The sequence below is a fragment of the Bubalus bubalis genome, chromosome 16, assembly GCF_019923935.1.
Source record: "Bubalus bubalis isolate 160015118507 breed Murrah chromosome 16, NDDB_SH_1, whole genome shotgun sequence".
Classification (NCBI taxonomy): Eukaryota; Metazoa; Chordata; class Mammalia; order Artiodactyla; family Bovidae; genus Bubalus; species Bubalus bubalis.
In genome coordinates, this window is record NC_059172.1 from 53,631,059 (window position 1) to 53,652,259 (window position 21,201).

A 21,201-nucleotide genomic window follows, 5' to 3' on the forward strand; every position below is an offset into this window, starting at 1 on the left:
CACTCTAACCTCCGTTGCACCTAGAAAAGGAAGAGACTGGACCAGACTGTGCCCAAGGTTCTTTCCAGCTCTGGGTCCCACAATTCACAGGACGGTCTAATTTATGGCACATTTTTCAGTTTACACCTGCAGAAAAGTCAAAGAGGGTTGAGAGCTTCATTCCCACATCTGGGAATTCAGCTGACGTTTGGCACATTAAAGCTCAAGGGGACAGAATCATTGTACAAGCAAAGAAATGCCAAGAAAGAGAAGTGTAGCTCTAGAACCTCAGAGGAATTAACATGATTTGGCAGTCTGGAAGGACTCTTAAGTTAAACACCATTGAAATTACTTGCCTAGTTCCTTCTATCTCAGTTGGCCAGAGAGGGGCCTGATAATAACCTCAATGACTTCTACTTTCTTGGACTTTCTAGACTCCCACCAACTTCTGCCTACACAACCAAGCCTCTGGTAAGAGGTACAGATGGCTCTCGTGGTAAAGTACCCACCTGCCAATGCAGGAGACATAAGAGACGCAGACTCAATCCTGGGACAATCCTGGAGGAGGGCATGGCAACCCACACCAGTATTCCTGCCTGGAGAATTCCATGGACAGAGGAGCCTGGCAGGCTGTATGACTGAAGTGACTTAGCATGCACAGACACGAAGTCTCAGCACTAGGGAGCAAGGAATAACCCTCTTCTCCTGGGTTAACTCTTAATCCCACCCTCAGCAAGGATGCCCAGTCACAGTTAAAGTTAAACTTGACCAGTTGGGCAGATGGTCAAGGCTTTAGAGTTCTAATCCTAGGAACACTCTTCTGTTTGGCCAAGGGCCGGATAACACCAAAATTCAGACTTATCATCTAAGCCTAGTTACTTCCTCTGCTGTTCAAGAAATTACTGTGCCTGTTTGTATGATGAAAACTCCAAAGATCTTGAGCTTAGCTCTTTGTAGGCGAGGAAGGGAGTTGCTATATGAAGTACCTCCCTCATCAACATCTGTCATAGACACGGGAGGACTGGGACCACTGAGTCTAGTGACTGGAGACTCTCACCTCTTCTGCATGCCATTGGTTTTCCAGCTCTGGGCCAGGACCACGCTGCTCACCACCGGCTTCCCCCGCAAGGTCACGTAATCATCAGTTAAGTCCCCATTGAAGTTGCCGCAAAGGCCACACACTTTGTTCTGCAGCCTCTCGCTGATGCTGATTTTTATGACGTTGTAGCCATTGTAGTAGATTTGGATGTCGGGGCTGGTGTCAATCACCAGGAACCCCTCACTGCTGTAGATTTTTGTTGCCAGGCCGGTTATGAATGGAACATTCACTTGTGTGCCATTCACCTGTTAAAGGAGAAAGAAGAAGTAAATGACCCTCAAAGCAGAAATTGGCAAATATTTACTGTAAAAGTCCTGAGTAAACATTTTAGGCTTTGTAGCCCATATGATCTATCCTCGTGGCAAAAAAAGCAGCCACAGACAAAAGTAACTAAATGAGCAAGGCTGTGTTCCACTAAAGCTTTATTTACAAGAATAGGCAGCAAGGAGATTTGACTGAATTTCGTATTTTGCTGATGCCTGCCCAGGAATCTGAGGGCTTGCTCATCTTACTGTCCACAGTACCTCCCAAAGAAGCAAACTATGGTGGCAGAGAGATTAAAATAAAAATGCTGCAAAGGTATAATGCACAACAAGTGGCTAGATTTTTGTATAAAACTTTCTCCAGCATAAACCAATTACTGAAAAAAAAATCCCAATCCTGCGTTAAGGAGAGTCTAACATGGTTAAAATGAATCTGGGGATCATTGCTATGTTTATTGTTTTCTTATTTATAACATTCGAACAGGAGATGCCCTCCCAGAGGCCCTATAGGCACAGTATTTTCTCCATTTGTCATTTTCTTGCTTTATAACAGTTTCTTTTCTTAGCCCTTAAGACAGAACATAACATGCCTTTTCTGTACTTACAAAAGAAATTGTTCTTTTCCCCCCTCTAGGTTATCAGTAACTTTTGTTGCTTAAAAAAACATAGCAGAAGCCTTAAAAAAATATGATTCTTTACTATTTTGGTGGCTGGGAGTATTTTATTCAGCACAATGTCAGTTTTGATCTCAGGTGATCCCTTTTTGCTTTCTTGCTGATATATTCTGGGCCCACACAGTCATGTCCATGTGGGCCAATTTGCAAAAGGAATTAGAGTGTCAAAAACAGTAGCAGATTAACTTTCATTGAAGTTAAAAACCAGTATTAAAATCCAGACTCTTCCTTTTAAGCTTGCAAAACCCTACCAGTCTTTTGCCTAATGCTGGATACTAAGCTATTCGATGACTCCTTAAATAGAGATACTCCCGGTGCATGATTATCTGAGCCAGTGGTGGAAAGCAGATACAGTACCACTCAATTCCAAAAACATTAATATGCCCGTGCTGGCTCTCTCCTTGGCCCTCCCTAGCTGGGATTTGCAACACGGGGTGGGGGAAGGCAGGGCTGACTCCATGGTTCTAGTCCGCCTGCAGCCGACTGGTTTAGCTGAGTGACTGGGTGACTGGCAGTCACCACCACTTCAGAGCAGGTTATCTTCTCAGATGGAAGGATGGGAGGAATACAGGTCGGAGTGGTGCATTAGTTTATTGGGGGGGCGGGGGTTGGAGATTCACATTTACTTATATGCCGTTGTAAGATTCACAAGAAACCCGGCAACTCTCCTAGAGAAGAGCCAACCCTAAGAGAAATCCACCATCTCTCTCGTCTGTGCTCTTTCCCTCGGCGTGTCATTAGGGGGCGCTCTCATAGTGAGGGACGATCCCTCCCACCCGTTTTTATTTAGGTAGCTGTGTTTACCGGCAAAGACTTGCTGTCTTTCATTTTCTAGAAAGGATGGCAGAGATGAAAGAGTCGGTCTTCTTTCAGGTGGCAGAGCCAAGAATAATTTCAAGCTCTTATAAACAAATGAGAATCTTTTTGGAAATTAATTCAGAGTAAAAGCTGACTTATCTACCAATACCTGAAGTTTGGTTTTTTTTTTTTTAGATTTTTTTTTTTTTTGATGCAGACCATTTTTAAAGCCTTTATTGAATTCTTTACATTATTGCTCCCATTTTATGTTTTGGTTTTTTGGCTGTGTGGCATGTGGGATCTTAACCACTGGCCAGGGATTGAACCTACACCCCCTGCATCAGAAGGCGAAGTCCCAACAACTGGACCACCAGGGAAGTCCCTCACCTGAAGTTTTATTAGCATACATGCTGACCTTATGTCCTTGAGATACTGTGCATATCCTGCAAGGCCTTTGGAATCGTATGTGCTAAGTCATGTCAGTTGTGTCCAACTCTTTGTGACCCTATGGACTGTGGCCCGCCAGGCTCCTCTATCAATGGGATTCTCCAGGCAAGAATACTGGAGTGGGTTGCCTTGCTTTCCTCTAGGGATCTTCCCTACCCTGGAATTGAACCCACATCTCTTATGTCTTCTGCACTGGCAGGTGGATTCTTTACCACTAGTAAGCGAAAGACTAAATGGGGCCCTTGCTTATGCCTGTAGAATCTTTACACTTTCAATTCTCTAAAATCTGGTTATCTGTGTATGCTATGCTATGCTATGCTATGCTAAGTCACATCAGTCGTGTCCGACTCCTCTGTCCATGGGATTTTCCAGGCAAGAGTACTGGAGTGGGGTGCCATTGCCTTCTCCGATCTGTGTATGGTATGTATGAAATAGCCAGTTAAACTCATTATCCGGGAAAACCACAGTAAATAGCCCTCTAGATAGGCCCTCCTTCCAGGGCACATTTCTTAAGAATCAAGGACAGGCTCGTCACCTTGACTGTGTTCCGGTCGTTGATGAGAATCTGCTCTTCGTTAATGTAGAAATAGACGGGCGAAATGATGGTGAGATTGGGGGCCGACCACTTGTCGAAGTTGATGATGAGCTGGAAGGAGATGTCGGGGAGCTTCTGGCAGATAGTGGAGAGCACGAAGGCGCAGTTGGCTGGGAAGCGGAGGAAGGCGCCGTCGAAGGTGCGGAAGACGCCGCCGCCGGCCGCCAGGCAGTAGGAGGTCTTGGTACTGAAGCAGCCGCGCACCCCGTTGCGCAGCGCGCACTCCTCGTCCGACTTGCACTGGCGCGGGTCGCACTGGATTAGGTTGCGCCGGAAACAGCGGCACCGCCGCGTGCAGTCGCTGTTCCAGAACAGCTGCTTGGGCTGGAAGAGAGACGCCCTTTGCATGAAACTCTGGTGGTGGTCAAGGTTGGGGACCCCAAAGCCCAGTCCACCTGGACCATTTCCGGGCTGGGTTGGCCTATCAGTAACAGGGCTGGAATCTGCCACAAGGGAGGCTGGTTCAAGTCAAACAGTACCTGCCTTCCGGGTAACTCAGATGCCAAACAATATGCTACCTGGTCTCTAGTGATTTCAATCAAGAATTTGGGGATCTTCACAGTGGGTTGTAGAGCTAATCACAGTCAACCAACTAGAGAAGCAGGTCAAGGAACTAGGCAAAGTGGAAAATACTTGGTAGGGAATTCATCTAACAAGTATCAGCTCTACTTGAAGGAACAAATTTAAATTCACTCAATAATGATAAACCCCACCCTTCAATTTTAACTAGGCTAAGAAAGAGAGAAAGAATTCCTATGCTGAACCATTTTTGTCACCTTAAAAAATGCACAATGTGAGAGTTGCAAGTTAAGTTTTATTGGGGGCAAAATAAGGGCTATAGCTCAGGAGACAGCATTTCAGATAGCTCTGAGATACTGCTCCAAAGAGGCAAGCGGGAGGGTATGTATGTGATTTTGGTGAAGGGAGAATATATGCAATCAAGTACTTATTTTTTGCAGAAGGTTTCTGCTAGTCATGAGGAGCAGTCATGACCATGAAGGATTTTAGTGCTTTTCTAGATATAAGGAGCTACAAGAATTGCGTGCATAAAATCGGCTCTAAAAATACCTATTTGAAGACCTATCCCCGGTTTTTCCCAGAGCACAGAATGCCTGATTTCTGCTCTTCACCCTGAACTCTTTTCAGGGAATGTTGAAAAATAAGCAGCTGACGTAGCACATGTTTTAATCCCTGTAGAGGTAGATGGCAAGTGCCAATGGCAAGTGCCAATTTGTAGCTGACAGTTTCAACATTTCACAGGACTCACTGTTCCAAACTTCTTTCCTTGTAAATAATCTAATTTACTTCTGTTGCAGATACCTCTATTTCTATATCCTGAAGCGAGAAATCTAGATAACAGTTAGGGTCCATGAAGGGAAAACTTTGGGATCAGACCACCTGGGTTTCGATCCCAGCTCTGCCACCCTACTCATGCCACCCTGAGAGGCTCTGCCAGCCTCCCAGAGTGTTGGTTTGCTTTCTCTAAATTGAAGTTAGTAATAATGTCTTGCAAGGCAGTTGTGAAGATTAAATTCAATAAGACGTGTGATGCACATTTCCCGGCTGAGAGTAGGTACTCAATAAATAATAGCTGCTGTTATTACCAGAGAAGAACCACTCATCCTCTTTCAGATAGTGGGGAATTATAAAAATTTATATTAAATACCTGCAACGAAGTGTATCAGCAATTGGTGGCAGCTATTATTTTTCACTCTTTCTACAACCTGTAGACACAGCTGTACTTGGAGAGTCTGTGCTCTTGATCTCATACCTGTTCTAGACTAAGAATTCCAGGGAACTGTTTGAAATTGGTCATGACTGTTCAAGTGGAGTGTGGTCCCAATGAGTGGTTTACTTCATAGAGATGAGGGCACTCAAGGCATTGATTCAATTTTCTAAAACAGTGCTTTCCAGAGATGTTTTAATGGCACAAGAAGGGCCTGTTCTACTGTCTGGTCACAATTTTCTGCATTAACGATAGACTTATCAAAATCCTGGATATCAAATAGAGATCTGACTTAGATCCAAGGGTAAGTAGGAAGAGGGTGAGATCTTCCAGGAAGAGTTTTCTCAAGAAAACCATTCCTGATTCTTTCACCCCTAAAATGGAGTATAAGTAGTTCCCGGAACCTCTTTCCAGACCCGTGAAATATTCTGGGTGCCAGCAGCTTCACAAATTGGCTTCCTTTCTCTTATCAGATTTGCAGAATAATTGAGTGGATGGTCTGGCCTCTCTCAGATAAGAAGTCAGACATTGCATGGGTGGGGAGAGAAAAATAACCTGATGTATGTGGATATGATCAAGGGTCCATAACTCATCCTACAGGAGAACTTGATCATGAAAGTAGCATCCCAGTAAAGAGACTGGCCCAGTGCTGCCTGCTCAACCGTAATTAGACCTGATAAGGACAGCCGGGTAATTACCCTACATGCTAATGGCTAGATGTGTTCTCTTTTTATTTCCAAAGAAATCTGTCGTATAAACAAGCCTCCAAGCTTGCGTGAACTGTGGCAAGTAGGTATGCATTATTTGTTCTGTGAATTTGCTACTTCCCAGATATAAGCTGTTGTCAAAACCCACTGACTTTCTGATGAAAAGTGGACACTAATGTTGAGAGTGCTAATAGCTGCTGAGAGCTGTATTGTGCTTTTTCTAAGAGCTCCAAGGGCTTTTATATGCATCATTTCATTAACACGCCTGGATTTTTTTAATTTATAAAATGCCTCTTAAGAGAATTAACAAAACAATAAGCAGCTACCAATTATTGAACTGCTAGGTGCCAGGTACTAAGGCACCTGCATAGATTACACAATGACCATATGAGTTGGTATTATTAGTAATGTTTTGGAGATAAGGTCACAGAAGCTCAGAGAAATAACACAGTTTGTTCAGTGTCACATCACCAGTGTTGGTTCAGCTAGGATCAAGCCCAAATCTCAATCCATTATGTCACAGACACTCAGGATCTCTGTTGAGGGAAGCATGACACACTTGATAAGTGGATACATTTCAGTAAATCTCTGGACAGGGGAGCAGAGATTGAAATAGTGTTTTTCAGTTTTGAGCCTGGTTATCTCTTCTCCCAGATTGTAGGAAAATGGAATCTATTATTATTTTCTCCCACATGTTTTGCCTCTTCCTTTCAAATAATCAATATCTCTGAGAGCTAACTTCAAAACTCACCTCTGCCAAGAAGCCTTCTTTGATCAATTCTGCTATCTTACTCTACTTCCCCCCATCTTTCTAATACAACATTTAAACAAATTTCCCACTGAAAATGAGACTGATGGTAACGGCCATATTCATCTCATTCTATTTCTTCTCAAAGTAAAGCCAACTTAGTTGTTCTTGAACAAGAATAATATTTCTTTACAGAAAGAAAGCAGTGTTTCTTTTTTGCCTAGTTTATTTTCAATTTAGACACTTCAATTAGGTTTTTTTTTTAATGCTTCGATTCTTTTTCATTTTAAAATTGATTAGTTCTGTAGGGTATTATTTTTCACTTGTTGATATGTTATTTTGTAATTGTCCTCTTGTTTTTAAAGTGCATTTTTTTCTCCTCTCCTGAATAGATTTTTAAGTTCCTTAAGGCAGGGAACATGCTTTATCATCCCCAACAATACCACTAGCACAGAGATCTTCAAATAGCAGCTATTGCACAGATGCTGTTGTTAACTGTCTACTCACCAATGTCAGGTATTGATATCGTTTAAACAGAGAATGGGTGAGAGGCAGAACCCAGGGCTAAATAACCTCTCCAGGCAAGATCTTTTTAAGCACATAAAGTATTCCAGCACATAAAGAAAGATTACAGGGTGGAAGTGTAAATGATTTTGCATGCTCATATGTTTTACTCAGGGACATCTGAGAAAGGCATCTTCATCAGCTCTATGTGAAGCCCCCAAAGAGAGAGAAGAGGGTAGGATGCGGAAAACAGGACATTAAGCAGCCCAGACAGAACTCTCTGGGGATGGTCCTAGAGGGACAAATGGCACACGAGGAGATGGCAGCCTTCTCTCCTCTTCTCATGGAGCTGCAATAGACAGAAGAGAGAAAGCCACCCTCCCAGCCTAGAGCTCCATATTTTCCAGTTAAAACTGCCCTTAGCTAAGACAGGTATAAATGTCAGATTCACTGCCTTCCTATTTCCAAACAGCAGCTACGTCAGAAGCTTTCAGACTAAGATTTACAGGAGAGGAAATCAGAAGGGCTTAGAGAAAGGCACGGAGGAGGGAGAAAGGCACACACAATGCTAGCGAGGAGGCGGGTAGAGTGAGACCCAAGCGCATGTCTAAATCCGGAGCCTCTGTCCGTCTGTGACCTGTCCGTGACCTCTCGCCCCACAGGTCCCCCCTCTCCGCCTCCCTGTGAATCCACAGCACCATCTTATCCTCATCCGAAGGGAAGATGGGTTCACCGCGACCCATCTTTCTTCTTGCGGGGAGAGAACTCCGCTGCCTCTCAAGGAAGACGGGCGGGCCGGCGCCCCTACCTCGTAGTACTTGCCGTCGGAGTAGCAGCCGCAGCTGTGGGGCAGAATGCAGCTCTTGCCGTTGAGGACGTAGCCGGGGTCGCACTGGCAGCCCTCCACACAGTAGTGGTTGCAGTCGCTCTTGAGGCGGATGGCGGCGCAGCGGGGCTGGCACACGCTCACGCAGCTCTCGTAGTGGCTGTTGGGAGGGCAGGCGACGGCTGCAACGGGAGACACGGGTCAGGATGGGCCATCCCCAGGGCTGTCAAAGCCTTCCTCCCGGCCTTCCCTCACCCACTCGGGGAGATGGAGGCCTGGTGGGGAGGAAGCTTTGCCCCCCACCTCCCGCTTTCCTCCCCTGTCTGCTTATGCAACGCCTCTATGGGACTCAGCACTGCAGAAACCATGGACAGCAGAGCAGAGGAGGTTACCCGGCTCCTCACACCTCTTGCTCCTCTCCTCAGTCTTGCTTTCCCTGAGGTTCTCTCCAACCTGTTGCCTTAAACCCACTACCCAACATGCATCTTGACTCCAGTGATTCATTGGATGGTCTCCAGGGGGTGCCCCACACTCATTTCTGCCTTTAGGTCCCCATCTGGTGTTCATCTCCCTTCCCCCACCCATTTCTTCATCCTCCCAGTGTCTCCAAATTTATCTCCCATTTATCATTTTCTTACTGGAGTATAAAGGCTTTACCATTTTGTGTTAGTTTCTGCTGGACAATGAAGTGAATCAACTATACCTGTATGTATATCCCTTCCCTCTTCGACCTCCCTCCCACCCCCTTCCCTACCATCCCACCCATCTAGGTCATCACAGAGAACGGAGCTGAGCTCCCTGTACTTTATAGCAAGTTCCCACTACCTGTCTATCTTCCACATGGTGTATGTATGTGTTAGTTACTCAGTCGTGTCAGACTCTTTTTGACCCCGTGGACTGTAGCCTGCCAGGCTCCTCTGTCCATGGAATTCTCCAGGCCAAGAATACTGGAGTGGGTAGCTATTCCCTTCTTCAGGGGATCTTCCAGAACCAGGGATCGAATCCGGGTCTCTTGCATTGCAGGCAGATTCTTTACCATCTGAGACAGCAGGGCAGCCCTTTACACATGGCAGTGTGGTGTATTATGTCAACCCTATTTTCCCAGTTCATCCCACCCACCCCTTTGCCGCAGTGTCCACATGTCCATTTTCTACATATTCATCTCTATTCCTCCCCTGGAAATAGGTTCATCTGTACAATTTTTCTAGACTCCACATAATGTGTTAATATTTTATTTGTTTTACTCTTTTGGCCATGGTCCATGGCATGTGAGAGCTTAGTTCCCTGGCCCAGTATTGGATTGTGTCCCCTGCATTGGCAATATGGAGTCTTAACCCCTGGACCACCAAGGGGAGTCCCCAGATCCCTCATTCTTCAAGCCCCAGGTAGAATCCCAACTTATCTGCAAAACTCCCTATTCTTTCACTAACTCAAAACTTCCAGAACCCTTTTCCAAGCCAATAGTTTTTAACAGTTGGCCCTTGAACCCCTTGATTTCTGAGAAGGCAAACCTACGTGGTGTGTGTGCCTGTGTATAGAGACCAATCCATGTCAACTATGTTCTGTGGCTTTTAAATGTATGTACACGCTTTCCTGGAAGGCAACTGGGGTCCTGGTGAAGGGTGTGGGCTCTGGAATCAGCTCTAAGAGATTGGAGCCATTACCTAATCTCGCTGGGTTTCAGCTCCTTATCTGTACTATGCAGTTACCCAGGGCAGCACTTCATGGCTTTTTGGGAGGGAATGAGTGAGTCTGTGTACTTAGAACAGTGCCAAGCACCTAAGTGCTTGGCGTGCTGCAGTCTGTGGGGTTGCAAAGAGTCAGACGAGACTTAGCGACGGGACAACAGCAACAACAATCACCGAAGTGTTCAGCAAGTGGTAGTCAATCATTAAAGACAGATTTGCTTAAATATTTTACAGAAACTAGTATTTAAGTCAATGTATACAAAAAAAGCGGTAAAGAACCTGCCTGCCAATGCAGGAGATGTGGGTTTAAACCGAGTTGGGAAGATCCCATGGAGAAGAAAACGGCAACCCACTCCAGTGTTCTTGCCTGGGAAATGTCATGGACAGAGGAGCCTCATGGGCCACAGTCCATCAGGTCGGAAAAGAATTGACATGACTTATCAAATAAACAACAAAAATAACAATACAAAAAAGTACAACTACTCTTATGTGGGAATTTCTACTCTACATCACTTAGGCTTGAATCATTGTTTTTGCACTGCTGTGTGTATTTTATGTGTTTATAAAGATGCTACATCCTTGTACATTTATCCATGCCCTCATGAGTTAATGAATCTCTACAATAAATTCCTGGAAGTGGAATAATTGGGTCAGAGGGTATGTGCATTTAAGCTTTTGATGGATGCAACTGAACTGGCCTCTAAAGAGACTGTCAATTTATCCTCCTACCAGGGCTATACGAGATTTATTTTTCCCTCATCCTCACTAATTGTTTATCCCCAAACTTTCTGGTCCTTGGAAAAAAACTACATGCTATACCTATAAGGGATCACCATCCAGAATATGAAGGAACTTCTAAAATTCAACAACAAAAAAAACCAATCTGATACAAAAATGAGAGAGGAATTTGAATAGACCTTTCTGCAAAGAAGATATATGAATGGCCAATAAGCATGTGAAAATCAACACCACTAATCATCAGGAAAATAAAAGCTATAATGTAATATCACCTCCTACCCATTAAGATGGTTACTATAAAAAAACACCCAGAAAATAACAAATATTGGTAAAGATGTGGAAAAATTGGAACCCTTTGCCCTGTTGATAAGAATGTAAAATGGTACAGCTGCTGTGGGAAAGAGTAGGGTGGTTTCTCAAAGAATTGAAAATAGAATTACCCTATAGGCCCAGCAATTCCATTCCTGGGTGTATACTTAAAAACGTGAAAGAAATATCTCTAAGAGATATTTAGACACTGTTGTCATAGCAGCATTATTCATTATAGCTAAATCATGGAAGCAATACAGGTGTCCACCAATGGATGAATGGATAAGCACAATGTAGTCTATACATACAATGGAATATCACTTAACCTGAAAAAGGAAGGAGATTCTGCAACTTGGATGAACCTTGAGACATTATGCTAAGTGAGATAAACCATCCACGAAAAGATGAATACCGTATGATTCCACTTATGTGAGGTATCTAGTTAAGACAGGAAGTAGAACAGTGGTTTCAGGGGACTCTGGAAAGGGAGAGGAATGGAGAGTTAGTGTTTAATGGGTACAGAGTTTCAGTTGAGCAAAATGAAAAGCATTCTGGAGGTGGAGGATGGTGGTTGCACAACAATATGAATGTACTTAGTGACACTGAACTACACCCTTAAAAATGGTTACAATAGCAATTTTGTTATGTGTATTTTACCACAATAAGAAATTAATGCTATATCCTTATTTCATTTGCATCCTTTGTGAGACTGATTATCTTTTTCCTTTGTTTATAATCTATTTGTATATCTTTTTCTGTGAATTGCCTTTTCACGTCCTTTACACATTTTGTTTGTTGAATTTTTTATTAAATTGTAAAGGCTCTTTGTAAACTGAAAATACATTTTTGTTTGTCACGTGTTAAAATATTTACCAATTGCTTTTTGACTTTGCTGCTTCTTCCTTTTTTTTTTGGTACATTGGTTTGTGATCTTGATGATGTTTTTGCCATATGGAAATACAAAAGTTTAAAGTAGTCAAATTTATCATGTTTTCCCTTGTGGTTTTAGGTGTTTTGCTTAGAAAGGCCCTCTTTACTCCTAGATTACCAAAAATATGTCTTTGTTCTCTTTTAGTAGTTTGTTTCATTTTAAATTTGTTTATTCTGGCTGTGCTGGGTCTTCGCTGCTGCATGGGCTTTTCTCTAGTTTTGGAGAGCAGGGGCTACTCGCTAGTAGCGGTGCACGCACTTCTCATTGCAGTGGCTTCTCAGTGCGGAGCACAGGCTCCAGGGTGCACGGGCTTCCGTAGTCGCAGCACATGGGCTCTGTAGCTTTGGCTCACAGGCTCGAGAGCACAGGCTCAATAACTGTGCACAGGCTTAGTTGCTCCATGGCATGTGGGACCTTCCCAGATCAGGGATCAAACCCATGTCTCCTGCATTGGCAAGTAGACGCTTTACCACTGAACCACCAGGGAAACCCTTCTGGTAGTTTTATGATTTAAATGTTCATGTTTAATCTTGGCTCTGTCTGGGTTTTATTTTTGAGTGAGGAAATGAAGGAAGGATTTAATTATTTTTCCCCCTGATAGTTTGTCCTTTATTGACTAATACACTTCCCCCAGTGATTGGAAACACCAGCTTTACTATATACTAATTTCTCTTTGGTGTTTGGGCCTATTTCTAGACTTTCTCATTGGCCCACTGGTTGGTTTTTTCTGGCATGTGCCAGTATCGACTTGTCATCTGGCAAATCCCATGGACAAGGTACAGTCCACAGGGTAGAAAAGAGTCGGACACAACTGAAGCAACTTAGCACGCACGCATTGAAACTCTACAATATATTTTAATATCTGGGAAGACATAACTACCAATTTAGAAATGTCTACTGTTGTTTCAAGTATACCCGTCCTATTTGCCCAACAAGGCAATAAACTCCATATTTCATACTTCTGATTTTTTGTGGTCCCCCAAACAGTGCTGAGAATGTGACAAGTGATTAATAAATACTTGATTCTTGACAACAATCTTCCAAATTCCTAATTCTGATTTTCTCCACCCAAATGCAGTACGGAGAGCTGAAAGTGATGATGGTTCTACACCTGGATTTCTATTGTGGTCACAACTGTGTCTCTTGCTGTGGCCAGTGGACTGATACAGCCTTTGTGCCCTCGGTGGGCAGGATGCATGGGAAGAGCAACGCAGCAATGAAATGGAACTGGTCAAGGTTCTGGAGCCAGGCTGACCGGGCTTGAGTCTTGGCCTCTGTGACTACCTAGCAATGTCACCTTGGGCAGGTTATCTACTCTCTCTAAACCTTGGCTCCTCCGCTTCCTCATCTGTAAAATGGAGATAATAACATCTCCCTCATCAAATATTAATCATTGTTATCATAAAATGGGGTGCAATTTTGTACAGTGCCTGGCACTTCGATGAAAGTTTCTGTTACTAACAGTAGGAACAGTTGTAGTAGTAACAATAGGAATTTTTAAAGTTATTCAACTACAAATTTTTTTTGATCGCGCTGGGTCTTTGTTATAGCTCCAGGCTCTTCCGTGCGGCTTCGCTAGTTATGGTGCAAGGGTTCTAGAGAGTGTGGGCTCAGTAGCTGCAGCACGTGGGCCCAGTTGGCCCTTGGGATGTGGGCTCTTAGTTTCCCTGACAGGGATCAAACCTGTGTCCCATGCCATTGCAAGGGATTCTTAATCACTGGACCACTAGGGGAGTCCCTCAGTTAGAATTTATTGAGTTTGCAGAGAAAGATATAGGAAAATGCCTAATTATCAGACTTTTGACCAAGAGCTTTGAAGTAGCAAAATCTGCCTCTGAAAAAAGAGAAAATGATACTCAACGTTGGCTGATGAGGCGCCAGACAGCCTTGTGTATGAGCCATCATCACGTTTAATTCTCACGATGGCCCGCTGAGGTTGGAAGGTGCCTCCCCAGACCTGGTTCTACAGAGCTCTGCATCCCCTGTGGTACCCAGGCACTCCCAACCCCCCAGGGCTTCCTGGCCTGACCAGATAAGAGGAGCAGCATCCTACAGCCAGAGAGCACTGTCTCTGGAGCCACCTTCCAATTTACCCAAGCCAATTTCCTTGGGAAAGTCACTGAATTACTCTGAGCTTTGGTTTCCTCCTCTAGAAAGTGGGACTATTAATATGGCAGAAACCAACACAATATTGTAAAGCAATTATCCTCCAATTAAAAATAAATAAATTTTTAAAAATAGGGCGTACTTTACAGGGTTGCTGTAAAGTTATAGGAGTCATTGACTGAGGACTCAGCACTGAGAAGAGTGCCTGGCACATGGTCAGAGCTAAGTACCTGCAATGAATTTATTATTTTCTTCTCTTACTGTATCCTCACCATCAAGTGCTCTAATTTAAGTTCTCCATTAAAGAACTGAAAGAATGACAGATGCAGCTGAAAGAATTTTAAGACAGCATTCGCAATAAAGACAACTGGCCTCCCCTCCCTGCTCTAAGCCTATTTGTTCAACTTGGGTGAAAGAGTTTTCCAATGCATTTGCAAAAAGAGTAATTCAGTAATAAATTATCCCATTGATGGGAACAGCCAATATTATTGATAACTAACAGCATCCTACCTTGTTACCAATCAAGCATATATTTAATGGGCAATTCTGGCTTAACCCTTTTTCTCCTGAAAACAGCATTCTCATTTCTCAACATGTGAGTGTTGAAATGGATGAATTCTTAGTGGAAGAGAGGAGTGGGGCATGCATGTGTGCTAAATCACTCAGTCATGTCCAACTCTTTGCAACATTATAGACTACAGCCCATCAGGTCTTATGTCTATGGGAATTCTCCAGGCAAGAATACTGGAATGGGTTGCCCTGTCCTCCTCCAGGGGATCTTCCCGACCCAGGGATCAAACCACGTCTCATGTCTCCTTCACTGGCAGGCGCGTTCTTTACCACTAGTGCCACCTGAGCAACCCCAGGGAGGGAGACGGGGGATGCTATTCCTGCCCTCATGTCTCAGAGGTTAACACCATGTCAGATTTGGTTGTTGTTTAGTTGCAAAGTTGTGTCCAACTCTTTTGTGACACCATGGACTGTAGCCCACCATGCTCCTCTGTCCATAGGATTTCCCAGGTAAGAATACTAGCATGAGTTGTCATTTCCTTCTCCAGGGGATCTTCCAACCCAGGGATCAAACCCACATCTCCTGCATTGGCAGGAGAGTTCTTTACCACTGAGCCACCAGGCAAGCCCCAAACTTGGTTACAAACAATCATATTGAAGCCAGTCTGTGTTCAGTGATCTTTCAGATTGAATGGCTGAGTTAGGACTCAGGCTCCCGCGGCTTTTCTCTGCTTCTGAAATTCAAAATGGAAAACTAAGCTGCCTCCAACTGTGTCCGCACACCCTCCATCTCCACCCACACGCCATCTCTAAAGTGTAATTTTTTTTTCTCTTATTTTAGCTTTTCTTTTTGCCAGTCACCACCACCACCTCTTCAGGAGCTTTCTTTTAGATCTTGGCCCCTGTCCTGAAATGCCAAGGTGAGGGAAGGACTATCCCCACTGCGGTGAGGACAGCTGGCCTAGGCCTTGCTGGCAGGCAGAAGTCCAGGCAGGGATGGAGTTCATGGTCAAGGGTGGGCAGGATAGACTCTGCTCTGACTTGTATGGAGCTCCCTGTGACTATGTATAGAGGATGCCACCAATGTCTGGACAGCACTCTGAGCGGGGGAGAGGAAAGAATGCTGGTTGAGGGGACAGGAGGACAAGAAAAATAGTCTTCATAGCCTTTAGGAACAGTCTCCCTTTTTCAAACCGTTTCCCCATCCTGCACCAGTTTCAGCCCTATGGGTCCAAGCTCCCTAGAAGAAGGGGACCTTTCTCCTCAAAGGTAAGGCCATGAGCGTGTGCTAACTTGCTTCTTTTTCTTTCCCATGAGTGACAACATTTGATACCCATAATTTCAGGTGAGAGCTCCTGGTATTAGCCTTCTTTAAACAATTCTTTTCTGCTCATTGCAGCTAGAGGTAATGGATGTGGGCAGACACTATTCTCTGCCCCACATCCCAGCGACACCAGACAAAATGGCGGCCTCCGCGGCATGGCTACAGGAAAAGAGGGACTGCTCTGCAGCAGGTCTCAAGAGGCAGCAGGCAGGGTCTCCTTCCTAAAACTCTCTCCCCATCCTGCACCATGTCTAGGCCCCTGGCTTCAAAGGCTGGTCTTCTGATTTAGGGGAAGGTAAGCTCTCTTATGGGTTTCCCAGGCAGTGCAGTGGTAAAGAATCCGCCTACCAATGCAAGAGACACAAGTGACTTGGGTTCGATCCCTGATCAGGAAGATACCTTGGAGGAGGAAATGGCAACTACTCTAGTATTCTTGCCTGGGAAACCCCATGAACAGAGGAGCCTGGAGGGCTATGGTCTGTGGGGTCACAAAGAGTCCGATACAACTGAGCAACTGAGCATGCTGACAATGAAGCACTCTCACCCCAGTGAGCTCACCTCAGTGAATCCAGAGTAGTTCTGGAGGTTTATCCACAGTCTGACTTTTTCATAGGCGTATTTATTTTATTAAAGTCACCAGAGGCCCCTACTGGCATTGCTCCCTGTAACCCCTCACTCAGGGATTGAGCCTGGCTGACATGGCATCTTCTCCGTCCCCCTCCCCACTTCCTCCCACCCTCCCCTCCTAATCTACATGAATCCAATTATGTGGAATGTAAACGAACTGTGTGAGCATTAAATGACAATACTGTTTTTGGTTTTTCATCCAAATCTCCCTTTACCAGGATGAAAAGGGATTTTATTCTCCAGGACCCCTGCTGTATCACTTATTTGGAGCTCTTTGCATTCAGCATCCATTTGTAGCCTTTCTCATACAGTTAGGCCTAAAAGAAATTTGCTGTAGCTAATGAGATTGAGATGGGAAAACAGACCCAGGCAGTTTGGCCAAAGACCAATAGCAGTTTCTCTTCCCCATTTTTTCCTATTGTGATGTGCTAAATGCAGATAAATTATTCCACTATGTAGTGTACAGGCTGAGAGCTGGAGCTTTGAGGCTGGAAGGTCAAATCCTGACTTTGCCACTGAAATTGTAGGACTTTAGGCAAGTTACTTAACTCCTGTGAGTCTCAGTTTCTCCCTGACTAATTGGGTGATTGAGGAGATAATGTTGATAAAGTGTTTAGCACTGGACTTGGCTCAAAGCGAGCCAGGAATGTAACAACAATACCACTTAACATGCATGGAGTGCGCTAGGCTTTCAATTATCTAATTTGATCCTCCTGACGTTTCTGTAGCATAAAGAGTGTAGGCAGCAGCATTATCGGGGAGTGCGGGGGGGGGGGGGGTACAAATGACCAGGGAGGACAAGTGAAATGCGTCAGGGTCACAACCATCCTTACGGACAGAGCAAGGCAAGAATCCAGGCGCTCTAGTTCTTCTGCTTTTTCTCTCTTTTTTCATTGACATATAATCGATGTGCAATATTAATGTTAATCTCAGGTGTATCTAATTCTTTTTCCAATGTTTTCAACATTCTGTCCAATGCTTTCAACATTCTGCTATATTTCATCAATGCAAAAACTGATACACGACATGTGTGCGTGCTAAATTGCTTCAGTCGCGTCTGATTCTTTGTGACCTATGAAATGTAGCCCGCCAGGCTCCTCTGTCCATGGGACTCTCCAGGCAAGAATACTGGAATGGGTTGCCATGCCCTCCTCCAGGGGATCTTCCTGATCCAGGGATTGAACCTGGGTTTCTTACATGTCCTGCATTGGTAAAGCAGGTTCTTTACCACTAGTGTACCTGATAAATGACATATATGAGTCAAATAGAAAAATATATTAGGTGAAAGCATATAAATTATCAGTACAGTGATGAGTCAGTGAGGTTCTAGAACTATGAACTAAGCAACCTACTATCTCATTCCCCCCAATTTGTCTTTTGTTAGAATCCTACTGTGTCCTTGCTGAGCCCAAATGCCATGTGGGCTGCTCTCTGCTTTATGTACATTTTGATTCATCTTCAGAGGAATATAAAGGAAGGAAGTGGTATTAACCCCATTTTATAGATAAGAAGACAGAGGTTCTTGGAGGTTTGAGCTCTTGCTTCAGATAGCAAACTCAATTCCAAAGGGTAGATCTCCTTACCCCCAAAAAGTGCATATCCTGAGACATCGCTGGTGGTCCAGCAGTTAAGACTCCATGCTTCCACTGCTAGGGGCCTACATTCAATTGCTGGGTCAGGGAACTAAGATCCTGCATGCCACGCGGCACGGCCAAAAACCCCCACCAAAACCGGAGTGCATGTCCTGAAATGGCCCCGCTGGATTTGCTCTGACTCCTACTGGGTGACTGGCCCACCCACACCAATCAAAATGCAAGGAGAGCCCACAGGAAGGACTCACAGCAGGACGTGTAGTTCCTCCAGCCAGTCACCGCGATCCCCTGGGTCTGGCAGGTGCTGGCATAGTTCTGCAGCCAGCTGCAGGCGGTCTGCACAGCGCCCCCATCGATGCAAGAGTCGAAGAGGCAGTTCTTATAGAAGAAAGTGGGGTTGACCTTGCTGTGGCACTTGGTGAAGCCCGCATTCTGGTTGGGGATCAGGCTGCAGAGCTGCTGCACTTTGGAGAAACCTTCCACCTTGGCACAGGATGGGCAGTGGTCACCACAGCCAATCTGGCAGAAGGTGTCCCTCTTCACCCAGCTCTGTCCAAACTCATTGACGCTGGAGGCCAGCAGACCCATGGGCATCTCCAGGTCGTCGTCGGGGTTGCCATTGTAGCGGCCACACAGGCCGTAGGTGCTGTTCTGCATGCTCCGAGGGACCGTGACGGACAGGAAGGTCTTCCAGTCGTAGACCACCTTTAGCCCAAAGTCAGTTTCCACCACCACGTGGAAACCAAAAGAAAAGATGTTTATCTTCCCTTGTCCCAACTTCAGGGGCAGATAGAGCCGTTCATTGTTGACCTGCAAGAGGAAGCGGGTTGGCATAGACAAATCCAGGTGACCCAGACATTCCCCCACCCCGTCCCCCACTGCTCTTTTAATGATTAGTCTCTGAGAGGCAGCCCCAGAGGGGGGTGGAAGCAGGTTGAATCCAATCTTTGCATTTAGTGTCGTTTCTGTCACTCAACTATTATTATTAGGATTTGAACAGACTTAAATGACTATCCTTTGTACATCAATACACCTATTTATTTCAGTGCCTTCTGTTTATAGCGTTATTTCCCCCAGGAGTTCAAATTGTTTTCTCCAAGGTAATGAGAGGGTAATAAGAATTCAATTAAAGTTTAGACTAAAATATCCAAACCTAGAACTCTTATGTTGCTATTTCCAGCTCTTCCATGGATTTATCTTAGACAAGCCTCAATTTATTAAATCCTTCAGGATCTTCTTTTTCCTGAAGAATGACTTGACTTTGCTGATCCCTCTGCCAAGGATGCTATTCTTTACCCGTCAACATCCTTCTCATCCCCAGACCCTGCTCCAATGCCAGCTCTTCTATAAGACAAGATTTTTGGAGCCTGTGGTCAGAATGAATCACTCCCTCGTCTGGGCAACCAGAACAAGTTATTTATACCTCTCTCCTGTTCTTCTGCACCTTTGGCCAAGATCAGGCACGTGTACCTGTTACTGAAGCGCATATGACATCAGCCTCATATTACAGCTGGTTGTCTACACCTCTGTCTCATCTACAGGATTAGGAGCGACTTGAGAGGAGGGACCACACTTTATTGATCTATGCATCCACCTCCCCCTCGTTCCCCGCTGGGCGCCCACCACAAAGCCTCACGTGGAGAGGGTACTTGACACATGTTTCCTCCTGTATATTTTAAGTTGAGAAAACTAGGAAATCTCTGAGCTTCAAACTCCAGTATGGTATGGCCCTTGCACCACTTTGATTCAGATCAGTCAAATCCTGCAGCTTGTGGCTGGGTGAGTGCATGCTGGAAAACAAAGACTGTTGTGAGGGCTAAGAGAGAGCTGATCTTCCTGGTGGAGAGGAAGGTGGCTGCCCTTTGGGGTGGTCTGAGGTTGCTCTCTGACTGGAAATACCTCCCCTTCTGACCTCCTTAATCTCTTTCTCATCTGACACTCCCACCCCCAGCCCAACCACCTTAATTCAGACTCTCATCACCTTCCAACCTTCCACCTCGACTCTTAAACACACCTGCTACTCCTCTCCCTGCCCTAGTCCTCCCCTCTCCTTCATTCACTCTTCACTGCCTCTCCAATATTTTTTAATGCAATTAATACTTAAAACCCTCTCTGCAGTGTGAATGAAATGGGGGATACACTTAGCACATCGGACAGGGCTCTCCAGGAGCTGGCCCTGCCTCTCAGGCCCAACCCACTCATTTCCTGCACCCCAGCCACACCCAGCACTTCACTGCTCCCCAAACGGACTGAATTGCACCACTCCACATGCTGCTCCCTTTGCTGTGAGTGTGGTGGTGCTTTCTGGGTCCCTTCGGGGGACCCATCCTCAGCAGTTGTGAATGTGGGCTAGTGATAACTCACAGTTGGTCTTGGTCACAGGGAAGCCATCTGGCCCAGGAGGTTATGACCTCCCATTCCAGCCCTGACCTCACCCTAAGGGCAGCCATTGGTCAATGGCTGACCAACACAGGGGACCGATTCTGTGTGTGGGTCACGCACCAGAGTTTCCGGTGACTGAAACTAGTGTCCAGCTTAGACCACATCCTCTTTGAGCTCCCTACTCCTGGTGTATCCCTCATTTTCAGGCACCACTTTCTCAGACTCTGCCTCTAGGCGATCAAACCTGAGACAGCACTGATGCTCCTCCCCATCCCCCCATTCTCTGGGGCAATACTCACCCTTCAAATTTCAACTCAGCTATCTCCTTGTCTGTGAATATTTGTCCAGGCAGGACTCACTCACTCATCTGGTAGGCATCAGTCTGGCACTACTGTGCACCAGCCACCGTGCTAAATGCTAGGATAAAGCACAAGGCTCTTTCCCTAGGAGCTCATAGGCGTGTGGTCAAGACAAGTACATAAGCAGGTCTGATTGATAAAAGTTAACATTAGAGATAAATAGATGCACAGGAACCAGACTCAGCCTGGGAACAGAATCAAGGATACCTACAGAAGATGGTGCCCACACCCAGCTCTGAATGGGGAGTAGTGCTGGCCAGTCAAGATAG

The 21,201-nt window shown here is 45.2% G+C and overlaps 1 protein-coding gene across 1 annotated transcript in view; it reads right to left on the reverse strand.

Annotated features, from left to right (window-relative positions):
• TECTA (tectorin alpha) overlaps positions 1-21,201 on the reverse strand; it is an 85,893-nt gene that overhangs the window by 17,608 nt on the left and 47,084 nt on the right. The window contains exons 12-15 of the mRNA XM_006044885.4: positions 18,440-19,001; positions 8,349-8,548; positions 3,796-4,179; positions 1,037-1,323 (exon numbers count right to left, since the gene is read on the reverse strand). Coding sequence (XP_006044947.3) covers positions 1,037-1,323; positions 3,796-4,179; positions 8,349-8,548; positions 18,440-19,001 — 1,433 coding nt within the window. The remainder of the gene's footprint in view (positions 1-1,036; positions 1,324-3,795; positions 4,180-8,348; positions 8,549-18,439; positions 19,002-21,201) is intronic.